The sequence below is a fragment of the Armigeres subalbatus genome, chromosome 3 (assembly GCF_024139115.2).
Source record: "Armigeres subalbatus isolate Guangzhou_Male chromosome 3, GZ_Asu_2, whole genome shotgun sequence".
Taxonomy (NCBI): domain Eukaryota; kingdom Metazoa; phylum Arthropoda; class Insecta; order Diptera; family Culicidae; genus Armigeres; species Armigeres subalbatus.
The window spans coordinates 307,729,598-307,748,519 of record NC_085141.1 but is presented as its reverse complement, the minus strand read 5'-3'; the positions used below and the strand labels follow the sequence as shown (position 1 = coordinate 307,748,519).

The 18,922-nt window shown below is 44.6% G+C and overlaps 1 protein-coding gene across 6 annotated transcripts in view; it reads left to right on the top strand.

The window, feature by feature from the left end:
• Positions 1 to 18,922, top strand: part of LOC134225187 (rho guanine nucleotide exchange factor 11) — a 421,082-nt gene that overhangs the window by 152,933 nt on the left and 249,227 nt on the right. For 4 of the 6 annotated variants that reach the window (XM_062705053.1, XM_062705052.1, XM_062705051.1 and 1 more), the window contains 3 exons: positions 7,861 to 7,994; positions 8,319 to 8,498; positions 15,117 to 16,112. In XM_062705053.1, the coding sequence (XP_062561037.1) occupies positions 7,861 to 7,994; positions 8,319 to 8,498; positions 15,117 to 16,112 (1,310 nt within the window). The remainder of the gene's footprint in view (positions 1 to 7,860; positions 7,995 to 8,318; positions 8,499 to 15,116; positions 16,113 to 18,922) is intronic. The other 2 variants (XM_062705055.1, XM_062705057.1) reach the window with 2 other exon arrangements.

Sequence of the window (18,922 nt, the reverse complement as noted above, 5' to 3'; positions counted from 1 at the left end):
GTTCCTCCGGAAGTTCCTTCAAGATTTCTTCCAGAAGTTGTTCCAGGATTTTGTACGGAAGTTTCTCCAGTATTTTGTCCGAAAGTTCATCCAGGATTTCGTCCGAAATTTCCTGTCGGATGTCGTCCGCAAGTTCTTCCAGGATGTCGTCCTCAAAGTTCTTCCAGGATTTCGTCCGGAAGTTCCTCAGGGATTTCGTTTAAAAGTTCATCCAGGTATTCCTTCTGAAGTTCCCTCAGGATTCAATAGGCATATGCGCGTCAGGTTCAATAGATCGTCCGTAAGCTCACCGGAACTTCCTCCAGGGTTTCGTCCGGGAGTTTCTCCAGGATCTCGTCCGAAAGTTCCTCCAGAATGTCGTCCGCTCCAGGATTTCGTCCGGATGTTTCGCCAGGATTTCGTCCGGATGCTTCGCCAGGATTTCGTCGAAAAGTTCCTACAGGATGTCCGGAAGTTCTTCCAGAATTCCGTCTGGAAGTTCCTCAGAGATTTTGTCCGAAGGTTCCTCAGGATGTCGTACGGAAGTTCATCCGGAAGTTCCTTAAAGATTCCTTCCAGAAGTTGCTCCAGGATTTCGTCTGGAAATTTCTCCAGGATTTTGTCCGAAAGTTCATCCAGGATTTCGTTCGGGAGTTTCTCCAGAATGTCGTCCGGAAATTCTTCCAGGATTTCGTCCGAAAGTTCTTCAGTGATTTCGTCCGAAAGTTCATGCAGGAATTCCCCCGAAAGTTTCTCCAGAATTTCGTCCGGAATTCTTTCAGGATTACGTCCGGAAGTTCCTCCAGAATTTGGTTCGGAAGTTCCTCCAGGAATTCCTTCGGAAGTTCATCCAGGATTTCTTGCGGAAGTTACTCCATGATGTCGTCCGGAAGTTTCTCCTAGCTTTCGCTCGGAAATTCCTACAGGATGTCATCCGAAAGTTCTCCAGGAATCCGACCGGAAGTTTCCCTAGGATTTTGTCCAAAAATTCCTCCAGGATGTCGACTGGAAGTTCCTTCAGTATTTCGTCCGGAAATTCCTTCAGGATTTCATCCGGATGTTCCTCAGGGATTTCGTCTGAAAGTTCACCCAGGTATTCCTCCTGAAATTCCCCCAGGATTCAATAGGCATATGCGCGTCAGGTTCAATAGGTCGCCCGGAAGCTCACCGGAACTTCCTCTAGGATTTCGTCCGAAAATTCCTCCAGAATGTCGTCCGCACCAGGATTTCGTCCGGAAATTTCTCCAGGATTTCGTCTGGAAGTTCCCCCAGGATGTCGTCCGGAAGTTCTTCCAGAATTCCGTCTGGAAGTTCCTCAGAGATTTCGTCCGAAGGTTCCTCAGGATGTCGTCCGGAAGTTCATCCAGGAATTCCTCCGGAAGTTCCTCCAACGCTCAGGATGGAGATCTTTCAAGTCGGCCCTTTGCACCACCGGAGGTGTACAGGATCCATAAGTAAGTAAGTAAGTTCCTCCAAGATTCCTTCCAAAAGTTGTTCCAGGATTTCGTCTGGAAATTTCTCCAGGATTTTGTCCGAAAGTTCATCCAGGATTTCGTTCGGGAGTTTCTCCAGAATGTCGTCCGGAAGTCGTTCGGAAGTTCTTCCAAGATGTCGTCCGGAAGTTCTTCCAGGATTTCGTCCGAAAGTTCATGCAGGAATTCCCCCGAAAGTTTCTCCAGAATTTCATCCGGAATTCTTTCAGGATTACGTCCGGAAGTTCCTCCAGAATTTGGTTCGGAAGTTCCTCCAGAATTTGGTTCGGAAGTTCCTTCAGGAATTCCTTCGGAAGTTCATCCAGGATTTCTTGCGGAAGTTACTCCATGATGTCGTCCGGAAGTTTCTCCTAGCTTTCGCTCGGAAATTCCTACAGGGTGTCATCCGAAAGTTCTCCAGGATTCCGACCGGAAGTTCCCCCAGGATTTTGTCCAAAAATTCCTCCAGGATGTCGACTGGAAGTTTCTTCAGTATTTCGTCCGGAAGTGCCTCCAGGATTTCATCCGGATGTTCCTCAGGGATTTCGTCTGAAAGTTCATCCAGGTATTCCTCCTGAAATTCGCCCAGGATTCAATAGGCATATGCGCGTCAGGTTCAATAGGTCGTCCGGAAGCTCACCGGAACTTCCTCCAGGATTTCGCCCGGGAGTTCCTCCAGGATGTCGTCCTGAAGTTTCTCCAGGATTTCGTCCGAAAATTCCTCCACAATGTCGTCCACACTAGGATTTCGTCCGGAAATTTCTCCAGGATTTCGTCTGGAAGTTCCCCCAGGATGTCGTCCGGAAGTTCTTCCAGAATTCCGTCTGGAAGTTCCTCAGAGATTTTGTCCGAAGGTTCCTCATGATGTCGTCCGGAAGTTCCTCCAAGATTCCTTCCAAAAGTTGTTTCAGGATTTCGTCTGGAAATTTCTCCAGGATTTTGTCTGAAAGTTCATCCAGGATTTCGTCCGGGAGTTTCTCCAGGATGTCGTCGGGAGGTTCCTCCAGGATTTCGTCCGGAAGTTCCTCCAGGATATTGTTCGGAAGTTCTTCCAAGAATTCCTCCGGAAGCTCCTTCAGGATGTCGTCCGGAAGTTCATCCATGTTGTCGTCCGGGAGTTCCTCCAGAATGTCGTCCAAATGTTGCTCTAGGATGTTGTCCGGACGTTGTTCTCGAATTTTTTCAAGAAGTTCCTCTGGGGTTTCGTCCGAAGGTTCCTCAGGAGTTCCTCCAGGATTTCGTCTGGAAGTTCCTCCAGAATGTTGTCCGCTCCAGAATTTCGTTCGGAGGTTTCTCCAGGATTTCGTACGGAAGTTTCTCCTGGATGTCGTCCAGAAGTGATTATGATGATTTCGTCCGGAGGTTCCTCCAGGATTTTGTTCGGAAGTTCCTCCAGGATTTCGTCTGAAAAATCCTCCAGGATGTCGTCCGGAAATTCTTTCAGAATTGCGTCCGGAAGTTCCTTAGGGATTTCGTCCAAAGGTTCCTCAGGATGTCGTTCAGAAGTTCTCTCAGGAAATCCTCCGGATGTTCCTCCAGGATTTCGGTTTAAATAAAAATAAAAACTGCTATTTTTTTGAACAATTTGACCTAGTGCGTAATTTTTGAACGCGTCATTCGAAAAAATTGATACGTAGTGCAAATTTCATCATATTTGATGTGCAAATTTCATCATATTTGTAGTTCACTGCCAAAATTTCAGCTCAATTGGTCATCGGGATACAAAGTTACAGCTTGTCAAAGTTGACCATTTTGTATGGAAAACAGCTTCCGCTGCTTATTATTCTGAGCACAGGTGTACTAGTATTTGTTACCTGACAGGGAAGCAGAGGATACCACTGGCCGAATGTGACGAGGACGAAAGCTTTGTAGTTTAGCGTGACTGATGAAGAGGAGTTACGATGTAGTCCGGGTGCGTCCAGGCGATGGTGGAGCAGTAAGGCGTTCGCATGTGAACTCGTCGAAGGCGAAGGTCAGCCAGGCCTACAAAGAGTTTGGGTCCTGCGGTCGAGTGTTTATCGGCCGATTTTAAAGTGAAGCCTGCTCCAATAGAAGAAACACTCCGTTCTGAGTGTATAGTAGATAAGTGAATATTGCACGATGGCGAGGAAAGGTTTTGCTTCTGATCCTTTTGCCAGCTGTGTTGTGCCTGTGGTTTCACCCCATTGATGTTCAGGGTAGACTGTTGGCGGCGGGTTCCGATATAAGTGCTAATTTAAATTACTCGGTCGTTCAGCGGCCGGAGAAAAGTGATGGGTGCAAACAAAATGAAGTTTGTATGGCGTCTGTCGAATGCTTCGTAGAGGTAGATGTTCAAGCCAACTTGAAACCATGCTCTACTGTGCCCAATCTTGATGGCGTTTGCTGTCCATCAACTAGCCTGAATGAATCTAACAGTTCTAAACACGTCGTTGATCATTCCACCGATCACCTTGTGGTTGATGCCCTTCACGAAGGTCGTCGCGAGTTTGACGAGAAGCTTCGCCATGAAGAAAAACACCGAACAGTGATGACTGCCAAAAAGAAACCGGAATCCATGTTTCACCGTATGTTGCACCCAGGAGCTGTGCATCATGGCAAGGACGTCCCGAATCCGGAAGAGCAAGTCAATGTTTACGGGCATGTTTTCGCCAGTCGAAAATTCGCCGAGTTGACCAATATGACCTTGGAGGACCGCCAACGCGACCGATTTGCGAGGGTTCCCAGAGCTATACAGAAACGATGTCTGTCGCCGGTTCTCTGTAACCCGAATGCCCGATACCGAACTATCGACGGATCGTGTAATAATCCGTTGCCGGAGCGTACCAGCTGGGGCATGGTGGGATATCCATTCGACAGGGTTCTACCGCCGGCGTATGAAGATGGCATTTGGGCTCCAAGGGTTCATTTGGTAACTGGAAACCTACTACCGAGCGCTCGGACTGTCTCTGCAACACTCTTCCCGGATGCTTTTGGGCCAGACCCTCGTCTAAACATTTTGTTCATACAAATGAGTCAATTCATTTCGCATGATTTTACACTGAGTCGCGGTTTTACTCTTCAAAACGGAGGCGCTATTGAATGCTGCGCCCTGGATCTTCCTGGGCCACTTTTCGGACCACAGCGACACTTCCATTTTATTCCCAGTATGGAGTTCGCTGCTTGAATCTGGTACGGATACAACTGGCCCAAGGACCCGAGTGCCAGCTAGGCTTTGCTAAACAAGCTGACTCCGTTACCCACTTCCTGGATGCGTCAAATGTGTATGGTTCGACTGATGATCAGGGTGCGGCACTTCGATTATTCCAGCAGGGTCGCCTGCGCGACTCGTTCCCGAATGGAATAGAGCTACTCCCATTTGCAAGAAATCCGCGAAGCTGTGTCCCTTGGGCTCGTGTGTGCTATGAAGGTGATGATATCTGGGTTAACCAGTTACTGGGATTGACCACGACACATACACTGTTCCTTAGGGAACACAACCGGCTGGCAGTAGGCTTGAGTCAATCCTCACTGGGACGATGAAAAGCTGTACCGGGAGGCCCGAAGAATTTTGATAGCCGAATACCAGAACATAGTTTTCAACGAGTTTTTGCCGATTGTGCTTGGCCATCAAAAAGCACAGCAGCTGCGCCTGGTCGATCCAATTGACAGTTACAGCAATGTTTATAACCCAGACCATCCACCGATGGTGTTGACTGAAGTCGCCGCAGCTGCTCACCGGTACGGACATTCTCTCGTAGAGAGTTTCTTTAGATTCCTAACACGCGAAGAACCCCCAGAGGACGTATTCATCAGGGACATTTTCAACGTTCCAACGAAGACCCTTGAGCAGAACAGCTTCGACATCATGATGTTCTCCTTCGGGCAGCAACCATCGGAGTCGATGGATCGATTCTTCGCATCCGGATTGACGAGGTTCCTGTTCCAAGAACGCAACCCGTTCGGATCCGATCTGGCTTCGATCAACTGTCAAAGAGGTCGTGACGTTGCCATGCGTTCATACAACGACTACCGTGAACTGACCGGTCAAGGTCGTGTAACCGATTTCAACCAGCTGGGAGAAGTCGGTGCCCTGTTGGCGCAGGTCTATGAATCCCCCGACGATGTCGATCTTTGGCCTGGTGGAGTGCTGGAACCGCCGGAGAATGGTGCCGTTGTAGGACCAACATTCGCTGCCCTGTTGGCCGATGGGTACTCTCGGTTCAAGTTCGGCGATCGGTACTATTTCACCAACGGTCCCGAGGTAAATCCGAGGGCGTTCACGTTGCCGCAGCTGAATGGACTGAGGCGGACAACGCTTGCTGGCCTCATCTGTGCCAATGTGGATCACAAGGAAGATTTTTACCAAGCACCGAAGCTTTTCTGCAGTCCAGTAGGGAAAACGTATCCGTGTCGTGCTTGAATTTATCAGAGCATACAGCTAGAAGCATGGCGTGAGGAAGGGTTTTAAATTTATTTAAAAAAGTTGTTTAAATGTTCGGAGTGCTGTAACATTGTCAGAGAATTATTTGTTGTTGAATTGTTTTAATTTAATTTGTATTTTTATTTGTAAAAATATGTTTGTTGCTATGTCCAAAAATCATAAATAAAGCTTTTTATGCTTGAATAAGAAAAAAAAACAAATCTGGACCTTTTACAATCAACACATTTACAATCAACACTGCGAAGCTATCGACTTTACAATGTCTCGGTAGAATCTTAAAATATATTTTAATAGAATTCGAAATCGCAACACATAAGACAAAAGATATAACATTTTTTATCTGTACTATTTAATCTCTAGTTAATTTTTATTATAAATATATGGTAAATACTTCACAATTTATGTATATTAGCATTAAGAAATGAAAAATTATGTATATTTATATGTACTAGTCTACGACGGTTGACGAAAAATTAATAAATAAATATGAAAAGTTCGGTTGGTTTACTGGGGCAACTACTGGCCGAATGTGGCAAGAATGATTGTTTGTCGAAAAGGAGTTATGATATAGTTCAACTGCGGACAGGGAAACAGGGTTGCCACTGACCAAGACACCTAGATAACGCAAACTCGCCGCATTTCGAAGGCGAGAGATCACATCAAATATTGTCTAATGTTTTTTCTTATCAGAACAATTTTCTTCCTTAAGTTGTGTTTTGCTTCTAGAATATCATAAGCAAAACCCTGGATTAGGATCTATCTATAAGACCATTTCAAACTAGAGAATTTGGTCAGTAACAAGAGTTTCCGTGTGTTCCTTTCACTGCCATTATTCACCACTTCATGAAGAGTTAGTACCTACGTAGTAAAATGTGCACCTATTTAGGATTCTAAACTAATTACTTGAAAAGTAGCTTCCGCTGCATACAGTTTAGCCTCAAACGGAGTTCTAAATTCGAGTCTTTCAACCATCTCCAGGTAAAGTTATGTTATTATGTTTCATTTCTGGTGGTTACGGGGGCCCTCCTTAGCCGTGCGGTAAGACGCGTGGCTACAAAGCAAGACCATGTTGAGGGTGGCTGGGTTCGATTCCCGGTGCCGGTCTAGGCAATTTTCGGATTGGAAATTGTCTCGACTTCCCTGGGCATAAAAGTATCATCGTGTTAGCCTCATGATATACGAATGCAAAAATGGTAACCTGGCTTAGAAACCTCGCAGTTAATAACTGTGGAAGTGCTTAATGAACACTAAGCTGCGAGGCGGCTCTGTCCCAGTGTGGGGATGTAATGCCAATAATAATAAGAAGAAGACGAGGGCTAAACATGATAAATCCTTACCTACTAAAACTTATTGCCCTACCTCGAAAAATGGACTAACCTTGTGCTCAGTTTGATATCTCTTACTCTGTAGGTAATACACTACGAAAAAGTGATCTACCCATTGTTACGGGTGGGTACGATATCCGGTTCTCACATTTCAATTAAGAAGATTAATTATTCATTGATGGTCTCTAGTAAGCCTTGCGAGCAAAGGCGATGGGCTACCGATCCAGAGAGACGGCGAGTTCGATTTTCATTTCAGTCTCCATTCTCTATCCATTGTAGTGCCACCGAAAAGGAAAATCGGATTATCCGCTACTCACTTCTCACTTCTTACTCGAATGTCTCACTTCTCAGTTTTAAGTTTTTGCTATGCCTACGCCATTAATATGTATTTTTATTTACGTTTTAATAATATTTATATCTTTTTAGTATGGCTAGTCGAATCCTGAGAGAAAATTATGAAATTTAATGAACCACATTTCATTTCATCACGTGTAAATTGTTTGAGCCGAGTTTTGTGTTCCATCAAATTAATAACACCCGACTTAAAAGCACACATCACATCATATAACTTCATTACTCATTATATAAATATGATTTTTTCTGTCTCTCCCCACCTCCATCCCGTCGCTGCCTCCCCGCAATGGATCCGCAATCGCACGTGCCGCACCCCGACAACGCGCAGCTTCCGACATTGTTGAACTGACGGTGCAGCGAAGCAACAACAGAATGCAGCGGCCATCGCCTTCGTCCACGTCCATCACGCCGACGACGCCAATTGCGCCGCGGAACTCCATCACCGCCCCGGTGCCCGTTGATGTAAGTAAAAATTTTCCGGTTTTTAACCTTTCGTACTCAGCAGAAGGGGGTGGTAATGCATGCAAACGTTTATTCAACGCACATGTGGCTGAGCGCTTTGCAGCAGAATGTCGCCGGAGCGTTGTTTCCGTGGAAATTTTGCACTCTATGTTTTTCGATGATTGAAATTGAAATGTTCAAGTGAAAATTCCCTATTATTAGTATTGTTTTCCTTTGAAAGACGATATTCTGTCTCCTTGCTTTAATTAGCCACCGATCGTAATATCCGTTTAACTGGTTCAAACAACAATCAGCACTTCTGATAACTTTTCTGACTGGTTTCAGTTCGCCAAACAACGGGAGATGGAGATGCAGAAGATGCGCACCCTCCGGCTGATGCTGGACCAGGAGAAGAAAAACCGGGACAATCTGATCGCCAGCAACAAACAGGGTACGCCGGAATGTACCCGGGCGGAGACGACCATCAAGAAGCTGCAGGAGGAACTGGCCCAGGTGTGCGGCGAGGTAAATTGGCATGCATTTCTCTGTTATCGTTAGTGTACCTTGTTGTTCCCAATATTATAGTACTCATCATATTTTGTATGAATGCCTGCTCGGCGTTTTTGGATCGCTTGGTTTTTTTTGGATCCTAGTTGTTCCGCTGATTCTATAGTTCGACAAATCGGAATAGATTTACGCGATCTTTCCTCCCTCCACATGATATCATCGAACGGAATGTGTATGAACGTGACCGGTGCGATGTGGGTTTTCGAGTAGGTTTTTCTGTTTAAATATCCGATTCCTTGCTATGCTCTCCTTACTCCACTCACCCGTTGGCGGTTTCCTCTTGTCATGTTTTTGATCTCGTGAGAAATTTAAATTCAAGAAATCGCCAAATTGACGAATGTTTATTAGTTCCGTTGGAACGTTTCGCGTTCCCGCGCTTACTCGGCGCCAGAACGAGATTTTTGCTCTCAGTTTTGCTGGAACAACGTATAATAGATTGTCAGAGTACTCTGGCAGCTGAAATTGCTCTAATGAAGCAATTTATTTGAATTTTTTGATAATTCGTCTGGAGTTCTTCTAAGAATTCGTCTGGAATCCTTCCAAGGATTCGTCTGGAATCCTTCCAAGGATTCATCTGGAATCCTTCCAAGGATTAGTCTGGAATCCTTCTACGGATTCGTCTGGAATCCGTCCAAGGATTCGTCTGGAATCCTTCCAAAGATTCGTCTGGAATCCTTCCAAGGATTTGTCTAGAATTTTTCCAAGGAGTCGCCTGGAATCCTTCTAAACATTCCTTTGGAACCATTTCAAGGTTTCGCCTGGAATCCTTCCGAAGATTCGTCTGGAGTACTTAATTCGTCTTAGACGTTTGAATACATTCCACTAAAAGAGCGTTATATATTTTTCTGGAATCCTTCCAAGGATTCGTCAGGAATCCTCCCAAGGATTCGCCAGGAATCCTTCCAAGGATTCGCCAGGAATCCTTCCAAGGATTTGCCAGGAATCCTTCCAAGGATTCGCCAGGAATCCTTCCAAGGATTCGCCAGGAATCCTTCCAAGGATTCGTCAGGAATCCTTCCAAGGATTCGTCAGGAATCCTTCCAAGGATTGGCCAGGACTCGTGCCAAGGATTCGCCAGGAATCCTTCCAAGGATTCGCCAGGAATCCTTCCAAGGATTCGCCAGGAATCCTTCCAAGGATTCGCCAGGAATCCTTCCAAGGATTCGCCAGGAATCCTTCCAAGGATTCGCCAGGAATCCTTCCAAGGATTCGCCAGGAATCCTTCCAAGGATTTGCCAGGAATCCTTCCAAGGATTCGCCAGGAATCCTTCCAAGGATTCGCCAGGAATCCTTCCAAGGATTCGCCAGGAATCCTTCCAAGGATTCGCCAGGAATCCTTCCAAGGATTCGCCAGGAATCCTTCCAAGGATTCGCCAGGAATCCTTCCAAGGATTCGCCTGGAATGCTTCCAAGGATTCGCCTGGAATCCTTCCAAAGATTCACCTGGAATCCTTCCAAGGATTCGCCTGGAATCTTTCCAAGGATTCGTTTGGCATCCTTCCAAGGATTCGTCTGGCATCCTTCCAAGGATTCGCCAGGAATCCTTCCAAGGATTCGCCAGGAATCATTCCAAGGATTCGTCTGGAATCCTTCCAATGATTCGTCTGGAATACTTCCAAGGATTCGTCTGGAATCCTTTCAAGGATTCGTCTGGAATCCTTTCAAGGATTCGTCTGGAATCCTTTCAAGGATTCGTCTGGAATCCTTTCAAGGATTCGTCTGGAATACTTCCAAGGATTCGTCTGGAATCCTTTCAAGGATTCGTCTGGAATCCTTCCAAGGATTCGTCTGGAATCCTTCCAAGGATTCGTCTGGAATCCTTCCAAGGATTCGTCTGGAATCCTTCCAAGGATTCGTCTGGAATCCTTCCAAGGATTTGTCTGGAATCCTTCCAAGGATTCGTCTCGAATCCTTCCAAGCATTCGTCTGGAATCCTTCCAAGGATTCGTGTGGAATCTTTCCAAGGATTCGTCTGGAATCCTTTCAAGGATTCACTTGGAATCAGTTCAAGGATTCACTTGGAATCAGTTCAAGAATTCGTCTGGAATCCTGTCGAGGATTCGTCTGGAATCCTTCCAAGGATTCTTCCAAAATCCTTCAAAGGATTCATCTGGAATCCTTCCAAGGATTCGTCTGGAACCCTTCCAAGGATTCGTCTGGAATCCTTCCAAGGATTCGTCTGGAATCCTTCCAAGGATTCGTCTGGAATCCTTCCAAGGATTCGTCTGGAATCCTTCCAAGGATTCGTCTGGAATCCTTCCAAGGATTCGCCTGGAATCCTTCCAAGGATTCGCCTGGAATCCTTCCAAGGATTCGCCTGGAATCCTTCCAAGGATTCGCCTGGAATCCTTCCAAGGATTCGCCTGGAATCCTTCCAAGGATTCGCCTGGAATCCTTCCAAGGATTCGCCTGGAATCCTTTCAAGGATTCGCCTGGAATCCTTCCAAGGATTCGCCTGGAATCCTTCCAAGGATTCGCCTGGAATCCTTCCAAGGATTCGTCTGGAACCCTTCCAAGGATTCGTCTGGAACCCTTCCAAGGATTCGTCTGGAACCCTTCCAAGGATTCGCCTGGAATCCTTCCAAGGATTCGTCTGGAATCCTTCCAAGGATTCGTCTGGAATCCTTCCAAGGATTCGTCTGGAATCCTTCCAAGGATTCGTCTGGAATCCTTCCAAGGATTCGTCTGGAATCCTTCCAAGGATTCGTCTGGAATCCTTCCAAGGATTCGTCTGGAATCCTTCCAAGGATTCGTCTGGAATCCTTCCAAGGATTCGTCTGGAATCCTTCCAAGGATTCGTCTGGAATCCTTCCAAGGATTCGTCTGGAATCCTTCCAAGGATTCGTCTGGAATCCTTCCAAGGATTCGTCTGGAATCCTTCCAAGGATTCGTCTGGAATCCTTCCAAGGATTCGCCTGGAATCCTTCCAAGGATTCGCCTGGAATCCTTCCAAGGATTCGCCTGGAATCCTTCCAAGGATTCGCCTGGAATCCTTCCAAGGATTCGCCTGGAATCCTTCCAAGGATTCGCCTGGAATCCTTCCAAGGATTCGCCTGGAATCCTTCCAAGGATTCGCCTGGAATCCTTCCAAGGATTCGCCTGGAATCCTTCCAAGGATTCGCCTGGAATCCTTCCAAGGATTCGCCTGGAATCCTTCCAAGGATTCGCCTGGAATCCTTCCAAGGATTCGCCTGGAATCCTTCCAAGGATTCGCCTGGAATCCTTCCAAGGATTCGCCTGGAATCCTTCCAAGGATTCGCCTGGAATCCTTCCAAGGATTCGCCTGGAATCCTTCCAAGGATTCGCCTGGAATCCTTCCAAGCGATTCGCCTGGAATCCTTCCAAGGATTCGCCTGGAATCCTTCCAAGGATTCGCCTGGAATCCTTCCAAGGATTCGCCTGGAATCCTTCCAAGGATTCGCCTGGAATCCTTCCAAGGATTCGCCTGGAATCCTTCCAAGGATTCGCCTGGAATCCTTCCAAGGATTCGCCTGGAATCCTTCCAAGGATTCGCCTGGAATCCTTCCAAGGATTCGCCTGGAATCCTTCCAAGGATTCGCCTGGAATCCTTCCAAGGATTCGCCTGGAATCCTTCCAAGGATTCGCCTGGAATCCTTCCAAGGATTCGCCTGGAATCCTTCCAAGGATTCGCCTGGAATCCTTCCAAGGATTTGCCTGGAATCCTTCCAAGGATTCGCCTGGAATCCTTCCAAGGATTTGTCTGGAATCCTTCCAAGGATTCGTCTGGAATCCTTCCAAGGATTCGTCTGGAATCCTTCCAAAGATTCGTCTGGAAACCTTCCAAGGATTCGTCTGGAAACCTTCCAAGGATTCGTCTGGAAACCTTCCAAGGATTCGTCTGGAAACCTTCCAAGGATTCGTCTGGAATCCTTCCAAGGATTCGTCTGGAATCCTTCCAAGGATTCGCTTGGAATCCTTCCAAGGATTCGTCTGGAATCCTTCCAAGGATTCGTCTGGAATCCTTCCAAGGATTCGTCTGGAATCCTTCCAAGGATTCGTCTGGAACCCTTCCAAGGATTCGTCTGGAATCCTTCCAAGGATTCGTCTGGAATCCTTCCAAGGATTCGTCTGGAATCCTTCCAAGGATTCGCCTGGAATCCTTCCAAGGATTCGCCTGGAATCCTTCCAAGGATTCGCCAGGAATCCTTCCAAGGTTTTGCCTAGAATTCTTCCAAGGATTCGTCAGGAATCCTTCCAAGGATTCGTCAGGAATCCTTCCAAGGATTCGTCAGGAATCCTTCCAAGGATTCGTCAGGAATCCTTCCAAGGATTCGCCTGGAATCCTTCCAAGGATTCGCCTGGAATCCTTCCAAGGATTCGCCTGGAATCCTTTCAAGGATTCGCCTGGAATCCTTCCAAGGGTTCGCCTGGAATCCTTCCAAGGGTTCGCCTGGAATCCTTCCAAGGATTTGCCTGGAATCCTTCCAAGGATTCGCCTGGAATCCTTCCAAGGATTCGCCTGGAATCCTTCCAAGGATTCGCCTGGAATCCTTCCAAGGGTTCGCCTGGAATCCTTCCAAGGGTTCGCCTGGAATTTTGAAAATTTGACTCGAATCCTGTCGATGTTTCGACTCGAGTTCTGACCATGTTTCGACACGAATCTTGTCGATGATGCAACTCGAATCCTTGTGATTGTTCTGCGTCTCGATTAGCCTCGAATCCTTTCGAAGGTTCGTCGTTGATTCGTCTCAAATACTATCGAGAATTCGTTTTGAATCCTTTCGAACATTCCTCCTTCCTAGGATTAGTTTCGAATCCTGCCGAGTATTCGTCTCGAATCCTTTCAAGGGTTTGTCTCGAATCCTTTCGAGTATTCGTCTAGAATCATTTCATCGATTTGTTTCGAATCCTGTCTAGGATTCGTATCGAATCATGTCGAGGTTTCGTTACGAATTCTGACGAGGATTGTCTTGCATGCTGACGAGGATTTGTCTTGCATGCTGACGAGGATTTGTATCGAATCCTGTGGAGGATTCGTCTTGAATAGAATCATGTGCAGGATTCGTTTCAATTCCTGTCGAGGATTAGTCTCATATCTTGTCGAGGTTTGGCGAATCCTTTGGCAAATCGTAGCAAATCTTTTTAAGAATTCGCTATGAATGCTTTTAATGATTCTAAAATAATCTATTGAGAGATTTTTCACGAATCTTTCTAATTATTCACTTTCTCGTAACTAATTCTTCTAAAGATTTGTTTTCAAGCATTGCATCGAACTTTTCTGATGTTTTGGTTCGATTTATACCAACAATTCTTCTCCAAACCGAGTTGTTAATCGAATAGTGACATTTATTCATAGCATTCAAATCTATCATATGGGAATACAACTTTGCAACCCTATTCCCATTATCACTTCTGTCAAAGTTTCTTTTGAAATCATAGTTCATTCTTGTTACTTCACATTGATGTGGAATATTGGCCATTCATATGGCTATGCTATTTACTCGTACCAAACCATCCATTTGATCTTCTCCAACATTTGTCCACCCGAATCTCGAGCTGTCCCCGGTAACTCATTCATGATATTCGTGCCAAAGTTCGCATCTAATACTTCACTGCTAAATAATCAACACCGCCGCCACAGCCGCATTACTAGAATATTAATTCACATCGGTGTCGCATAACTTGTCTGGCGCCTCCATTCTAATCGCTAATAAGCTCGTCATCTTGTCTCATATACGGGAACGGACCAGACAGATGGTTGATCATTCGTCCTGTCGTCTTGGTCGCTTGTGGTTGGTCTTCTATTGCGTTGTTGTGTTCGTTTTGGAACGAATGTGGAAGGTATGTTTGTGGAAATCCGTGATATCGTCGATCCTTTTGTAATGTTATTTTTAAGTAGTCCCAAAGGTGAATGCTCGTGTGTGATTTTCATCCTATATATCAGTATTGTATTTAGAAGTGTTATATTATCCATATCATATTTACTGTCTTGCTGTTTGTGCTAGTTGGTTAGAGCATTTTTTTTATTTATTTGTCTCTTATAATATTTTAATTCCTTTTTAAACTTGATTATGGAAGTCTTGGTTGGTGTTGCTAGTTCAGTATATATTTAGAATTATGTACTTGTGTCATATTATTCATTTTTATTTGTGATCAAAGGGGATAAACTTTTGCATTTAATGTAGTCTGATGTATCTCCTCCCCAATAAAATCAATTTCAAATTTGCAGCTAATTTGTCGGCATTAGGAAATCTCGAAGGAAGGGTTACTCGTTTCAATAACTGTTGTTATCACAAATTACTACTTTTTCACAGACTACCATAACCTCTAAAAGCACAGCATAAAACAAGTAATCCACGCACAAATATTGATTTTCCTTCTTCTCTGCATCTTTGAATGACTTCTTCGTCGGGAAATTCGCCTAAGCGGATGTGCAGCCATCTTGCGAAAGTTCGCAATTGCACTCCCACTTATCTCCGACATTGGTTCGCTGTCGCTAATGAGACCTTTAGAACTCAAAACCTAAAAGAAATAAAATTCATACACCAACACATCACTCCCACCACACCACACGTGTCGTTTGTCTTTTTCTTCTCTCTTTTTTCTCAATTACAGGATGCCTCATTTCCACCATTTTCATCCGTCACTTCACCACTTTTTCCGCAGCCCCCGCCACAGAACACTTCCACACCGGCATTCCTTTCCCGTTTCCCTCGATCACTGTCTTCTCTAAGTCTTGGAACGAAAAAGAAATCAATCGACAAAGACACCAACGTCCACATCGGTTCGCCACAGATCACCGGACCCTATCACCACTCGGTCGGAACTCCGGAATGCCTGAGCCCTATCAGTCCCGGATCGCATCAGAACCATAGTGGTGGTCCCTTCGGCGGTTCCGGGTTAAACTCTTCGGGAGGCTCCGGAACTCCCAACAAGAAAAAGTACAGCAGTAGTAACGTGGAACGGAGCCACAAAGGCCATCAACAGGACACCCCACCTCCGTTGCCGCAGAGAAACATTCCAAAACGGTCGGATTCATCGCTGGATTCGGTCGACACCGTCGGATCCCGAAGGAACATCGTGGTGTCCGATTTGGATCATTCCGTACTGGGCGCCGCCCCCGGCAATGTTGGAACCGGCAAAGGTTACAACAATAATAACAATAACAATGTCCATTCTGGTGGAAGCAAAGTGGGCAAGTCGAAACGAAAGAAGAACGGGAACTTGGCGGAGTTGAAGGCTGAAAAAACGACGATGTACCACCATGGTACTGAACGCGGGGGAGGTGGAGAGCTACAGGCGGAACCTCCACCGTTACCACCCCGGCAGCCCGGCATGATGGAAGTCAATCAGAACATTATTCTGAACAATGACAACGTGGGGAACCCTTTCGGTCAGAACTGCAGCAGCCCCAGCAGTGGCAGCAACAACAACAACAGCAGTCGCGTCAATAGCCCCGAAATGCGACCACCACCGAACAGTATTAACACGCTGATGAGCTACCCGCTGATCACCACGTGCACTCCGGTGCGGGACAGCATGGCCGCAGCATTTCCCCTGTCGCAAAGGCCCAACATTGTCCACCAGATGCAGCAGCATCAACAGCAAGCCGTAAGTATAGCTTCAGCATTACTCTCTGGCATCACACTTTCCCGCTGCGCGGTCAGCCCGCGACTGAGCTCCTCTGTTGTCCTTGGTGATCTTTGGTGTGATTTGGGTATTGGCGAACTTTTTGAACAGTAAGTCTACCGCATATTTTACATCACATGATGCTTTTTCAAGAACTGGTTGAACGAAATTTGATTTCACCAGAAAGCTGGTCGATTAGAAATAAAAATTAGCTGATTTTCTTCCTTCGATCGATATCAATTGACAAAATATGCCACAGACATGCTAAATACCTTCCATTCTGCATTAAACTAATTTGTTCTGCTGCTTGATAATCTTAATCAAGCGGAGCAGAATTTGCGGTAATTTAGTTCCAATAAAATGATTTTAAAATGTTTATGTAATAGATTTGTTCAAAATTGTTAATCACCTTCATGTAATATGCAACCGAGAGTGTTTTTTTTTTGAAAATTTACGAAAAATGTCTATTTAGCTTTTGCTGGATATGTAGTTTTTGGTACGTAAATATTGTCCATGACTATTGAAAAATACCCCACAATCGAGTTGCTCCAGAATCCTATTGTTTCAAAATATTTACCTTTATTCAATAAAGGTTTTATTATAAACGTTCTTTTTTAACTGAAAGCTCAATTTGAAACACTTTTAAAGTATGTTAAAGTATGCGATCTTTTTTTTTACTGATTTGAGTAGGCTGGGTTGGATTGGACTAGTGGAATATTTTATCATGAAGCATGATGATTTTGTTTGCCCAATTCATCACTTAAGATCACTGTGCCTTTACCCCAATAATGTCCGTTTTCTCCCTTTCGCTTCTATATGCGAATATCCTTTTCTGTACTCCTACGTCCCTTTCCCGGGAAAAGCACCGTGAAAAGCACTCCTACTACTATTACTACTACTACTATGGTTGCGGTTTTTCTCGTGGTGCTTTCATATTGCGGTTTTTATTCTTATTTGCGATTGCCGTAAGTTGGGTGGTGGAACAACACTTGTTGGGTAGTTTTGTACAAACACGCTAAACAATTAAATGGTAAAACACGTACACCAGTTATGCTCCGCTTCTTGACAATTGAAGAACGGGTTCGTTGTGTGGTTGTGTTTATTTGTTGTGATTAACCAATACTGATTGTAAATAAAAATGACTATTGCTTTACTAACATGTCCCAGCTATTATTCGCCACGGCTATTTTGTTGGTTTATTTACAGAGTACGGAGTACATATTTATTTATTTACATGTTTTGGTAACGAAGAAGAGCTTTCCACGTTCGGTAACAATGGCTGGTTAATTTAATCATACAATGTATTTTGCGACTTTACCATTCAGTTCAATCAAAGTTAATTGCCTATTTCCGGGGATTAAACCACCCGACTTGGACGTTAATTTACAATGTTATGAAAACTCATATGTGAATATGTACGTTATGTGGAAGATATTGATTTGGAAAATGTATTGGAGGTAACCACTTTCCCTTCGATGGGACTCGAACCCATGACCCTACAGTACCCATGACCCTACAGTACTGGTGCTTTAACCAACTAAGCTACGAAGGACCTCCGTCGGCCTTCGCAACCTAGCGGCTACTGAACGAACTCGAGATTCCCAACCTGGACGCATAGTCAAATCACTCGCAATCCATTTCTCAAGGCAACACTTCCACATGTGTATAGTACACGTCCACATTAGAGGAGCGTGAGTATTTAGAATGTCTGGCGGCTATACGAAAAAAAAATTCGAAAAAAAATGTTTTAGCCTTCCTCGTATATTAAGCCTGACCCTGACCCCACAATCATGGGCCACACACTAATAAGAGTCATTTCCATTTAAGCAACATGAAAATTGGAGTGACTAGTAATTGTTACAAAGTTACCCATATACCGTGCTGTGCCCTTATTCCAATCAGCGCCTAATTCCGTTCACGCAAGAAAAAATAATAAATAATGAAGAATTTTTGTATAAAAATAACAGAAACATATTTTTGTATTTTTCTTTGGTTATGTATGCATGAAATGAAATGAAAAGCAGCGTCATTTTTAGCGATAAACAGTGAAAATTTCAACAAAATTTGTTGGTCGTCACTACCACTACCCACTTGCTAAGAACGTCTGTCGTAATATTTAAGCATTTTTAGGTGAAAATTTGTCCCGAATTTGAAACAAAGCAATATATAATAGGATTGAAGTGTATTACCTCATCGTTGTCTGTATTTTTCCGATATAAAATGCTGAAAAGTGAAAAATATCTTGACCGGAATATGGGTAGATACATCTAAATCAACACATTCTTTATTCCGTTCTATGAGTCCGGAGGATGGATTCCGAAAATTCCATTCGTGAGAATATAATCTATGAGTGAGAAAAGGCACATCGTACATTAATAAAGCCATATGCATGATGAACTTTAGAAATTCTATCCTGCAAGCAGTCAGACTGAAAAGAACTCCGTTTACAACTCTACGCAAAATGGTTATATGGGAACGTTTTTTAATTCATGCCGGGAAAACGCAGTTTTTTTTTCAGTTGATGGAGAATGACGAATTGTCAAGTGGTTGCTGGACAATGTTAAAAAAGGGCTTCCGAAGAACAAAGAAATATTCAATTTGAACGAAACAGCGATACGAACAATTCCAAACAAACAGAGACATTGTTTTGGAAGATTCAGATTAAAATTAAAGGCCTAGTATTCAGGCTAAAGTAAAAATTACGTTGAGGATAAAGTGAGAAACTCCGATAGTGAATCGTATCTGTCCTTATCTGTGGTACCTAATGCTACTGGGCAACTAGCATTGATGTT